General features: G+C 35.9%; 1 protein-coding gene across 4 annotated transcripts in view; it reads right to left on the bottom strand.

The window, feature by feature from the left end:
- Positions 1-2896, bottom strand: part of LOC111867756 (lipase 3-like) — a 33866-nt gene that overhangs the window by 9866 nt on the left and 21104 nt on the right. For all 4 annotated transcript variants that reach the window (XM_023857889.2, XM_023857891.2, XM_023857890.2 and 1 more), the window contains exons 4-5: positions 2302-2416; positions 875-1115 (exon numbers count right to left, since the gene is read on the bottom strand). In XM_023857889.2, the coding sequence (XP_023713657.1) occupies positions 875-1115; positions 2302-2416 (356 nt within the window). The remainder of the gene's footprint in view (positions 1-874; positions 1116-2301; positions 2417-2896) is intronic.

The following is a 2896-nucleotide window of genomic DNA, read 5'->3' as shown; positions in this document are numbered from 1 at the left end:
AGGAATGCATATAGGATATTTGTGGGAAAGCTAGAAGGAAAGAGACCACTGGAAAGATCAAGGAGTAAGTGTGTGAACAATATTGAAATGGATCTTAGAGAGATAGGATGGAATGGTATGGATTGGTATGATCTGGCTCAGAATAGTGACCAGTGGAGGGCACTTGTGAACACGGCAATGAAACTTCGGGTTCCATAAAGTGTTGGAAATTCTTGAGTAGCTGCAGATTTGGCTTCTTCTCAAGGAGGGCTCAGCTCTATAAGTAAGTAATTGTGAGAGATCTTTCTTTTGAATTCTCAACGGGTAGATGTGACATAAACGCCCTCACAGAAGGAATACAAACTACAACTTAAGGAAAAACAAAATCACAGCGACATGCCCAAAAAGTGAGAACAAACTAAAAATAATAGCATTTTCGCGAATAGCTTCTATAGCAGACAGTATAACAGCGAACCACGGGCGAAAGACAATCTACAGTGTGAGACAAAAACACAGAAATACATAGAATTTTACATTCAAAGACAAGAGATTATTAAATAATTTTAAATTTCAAATTTTGAAATATTTTAAAATTAGAAAATTACTTACAACTTCGTAATGGTTACATCTATTATGTTATTGTGACAAGTAGCGCTAATGTGGATCCATATTAGGACAGTTCAATAACAAGATAGGTATTTGATGAGACTGCCTGAAGATGGACCCAAATGTGGACCGAAACATGTAGCAACTATCAAATGAAACCAGCGTGAATAGTTCCGTTGGTTTATTCATATTGCTCTGTTGCCGCACAAATACCACAAATTCTCATTGGATGGCACCCTACTCTTAATATAAATGTATTTATAATTGAAAAACCTACTATGTAACTTACCCCCACTCTGCTGAACTGTGCTATACTGAACAAATCGTTCTTTACATGCGAGTTGAAAGCAGCAGGTGCGAAGCCAAACATAATGCGGATCTTGGAGTTGTAATGAGGAAGGCTCGATGTAAGCACAAAGAACATGGTGCAGCCCATAGAGTGGCCCACATAGTACAGAGAAGGTTTGTTAGAAACAGCAAGCACGTGGTCAATCATGGCGGGTAGATCGTACACACCCATCTCATGCCAGCTGTAAGAGCAAAACACGCAGATGGTACGAGCTATATCAAAATGATATTGAAATTTGCAAAACCTGTTCTTTAAAACCTGCAAATTTTTCTGTAATCGAGAAATTTATTCAATGTAAGTATATATGTAACAGATTATAGTGTCATAAGACAGGGATCAATAACATAAAACTAAATAAATTCTAGGACAATTCTTTGCTGCCGCCGGAACGCCTTTACAGAACCATGTCCTAGAAACGACAGGGTGGATACACATTACAGACACACAGGACAAAGGGAGGGATTTATGAAGTAGGCTGTTGAGATGGGCTCAGGTGTACATACCAAGTTTCATAAAATTGGTTCAGGTATTCAGAGACTGATAATATACATATACATACAAGCAAGGTGGTACAAAAAAACACTTTTATTGTTTTCAAAATGTGGAAAGTAGGCTAATAAATTGAAGTAAATATTAGTGCCCAGTTGGAGTGGTTTTGGAGAATTATGAAGTGCGCTGATAGATAAGGGCACACTCATTTTGCTTCAACATTCTTCCGAAATAATTTCTAACGGTATTTTAAGTACAATTTATACCATAAAATCAATATAATTTCTGTCGGAAGTACAATTCCAAGTGAAGCTGTGTGACTTCACTCACTTCATTACGTTTAGTTAAGTAGTTTTAAATATATTTTAAGAATGCATCATCAATATGAACCTAAGCTAAATTATTTTAAACAAAATAAGTGAATTAGTAGCCAATAGAATAGTGTTTAATATTGACAAATATTATGATCATTTTTAGTATGCGAAGCTCAATGATTGTGCAGTGAACTTTCTCACGCTATCGACGTCAATTCCTACGTATTTTATCATAATTTTAAATTATATGCCAAATATGTCAATTGAAAATAATATGTATTGTGAACAGAGCAAATTATTAATTCTTGTACTTATTTTTGTATTATTTAGTGATGTTATCGGTTTCTCAGACTCTATGGAATCGAAAGATGTGATTATATTAGTTGGAAAGGTCGTGGAAGGAAACGATCCTCGCATAATTAAAAGTATAGTCTCGGATTTACCTAGAGAGACTGAGGAAAACTGAATCATAAAGAGAGATCATAAGCTTCAAATTTTAATAATGTAACTGCTCACCACAAAAACAGCATAAAGAACTTGTACATTTTAGGCAAAATAACATACCTGAAGTTCCAGAATGCTTTGTCACGTGTAGTGAGATAGTCATGTCTTCTGGAGTATGTGTTTCCGCGTGCATTCCCGAGCCACACATCATATCCAGCGTCCGTCAGGACAAATGCTATGTGGAGAAACAAGTCGTCGATAAGCAAAGCCGACTTAAATTACTCCAAAGTACTTCCAGAGTATAGCATTTCTAACTTACTTATGTATTCATCCTGCAAAACAGCACTCTATCGCTGAACCAATTGAATTCTTTCCTAGTCATTAATTTAATTATTATTTTCACAGTCACACTTGGTTTCTCAGATGTATTTCTTTCTATTGTCTTCATTCACCGATTAAGTTATTTGACGTCACACACTCAGCTGCGGAGGTTGGGAAGAATGTTTTGAATGTAGAGTAGGTAAGGGATTTGAATTTCTTAGTGAGCTCTCAGACACTGTCTCGCGAGAAACATGAACAGTGATATCTGATAACTATATCGAGTTAAATGCTCGGTACTTCCCAAATTTCTTTTAAATTTTAAGCCCAAATCTTGTTATTTACATGATCTCAAACGTTATGTATCACAATCTGTACTTCGATTGAGCTAAGTGGG

Source organism: Cryptotermes secundus, unplaced genomic scaffold (assembly GCF_002891405.2).
Source record: "Cryptotermes secundus unplaced genomic scaffold, Csec_1.0 scaffold116, whole genome shotgun sequence".
NCBI classification, from domain to species: domain Eukaryota; kingdom Metazoa; phylum Arthropoda; class Insecta; order Blattodea; family Kalotermitidae; genus Cryptotermes; species Cryptotermes secundus.
This window is presented reverse-complemented; position numbering and strand designations above follow the sequence as displayed.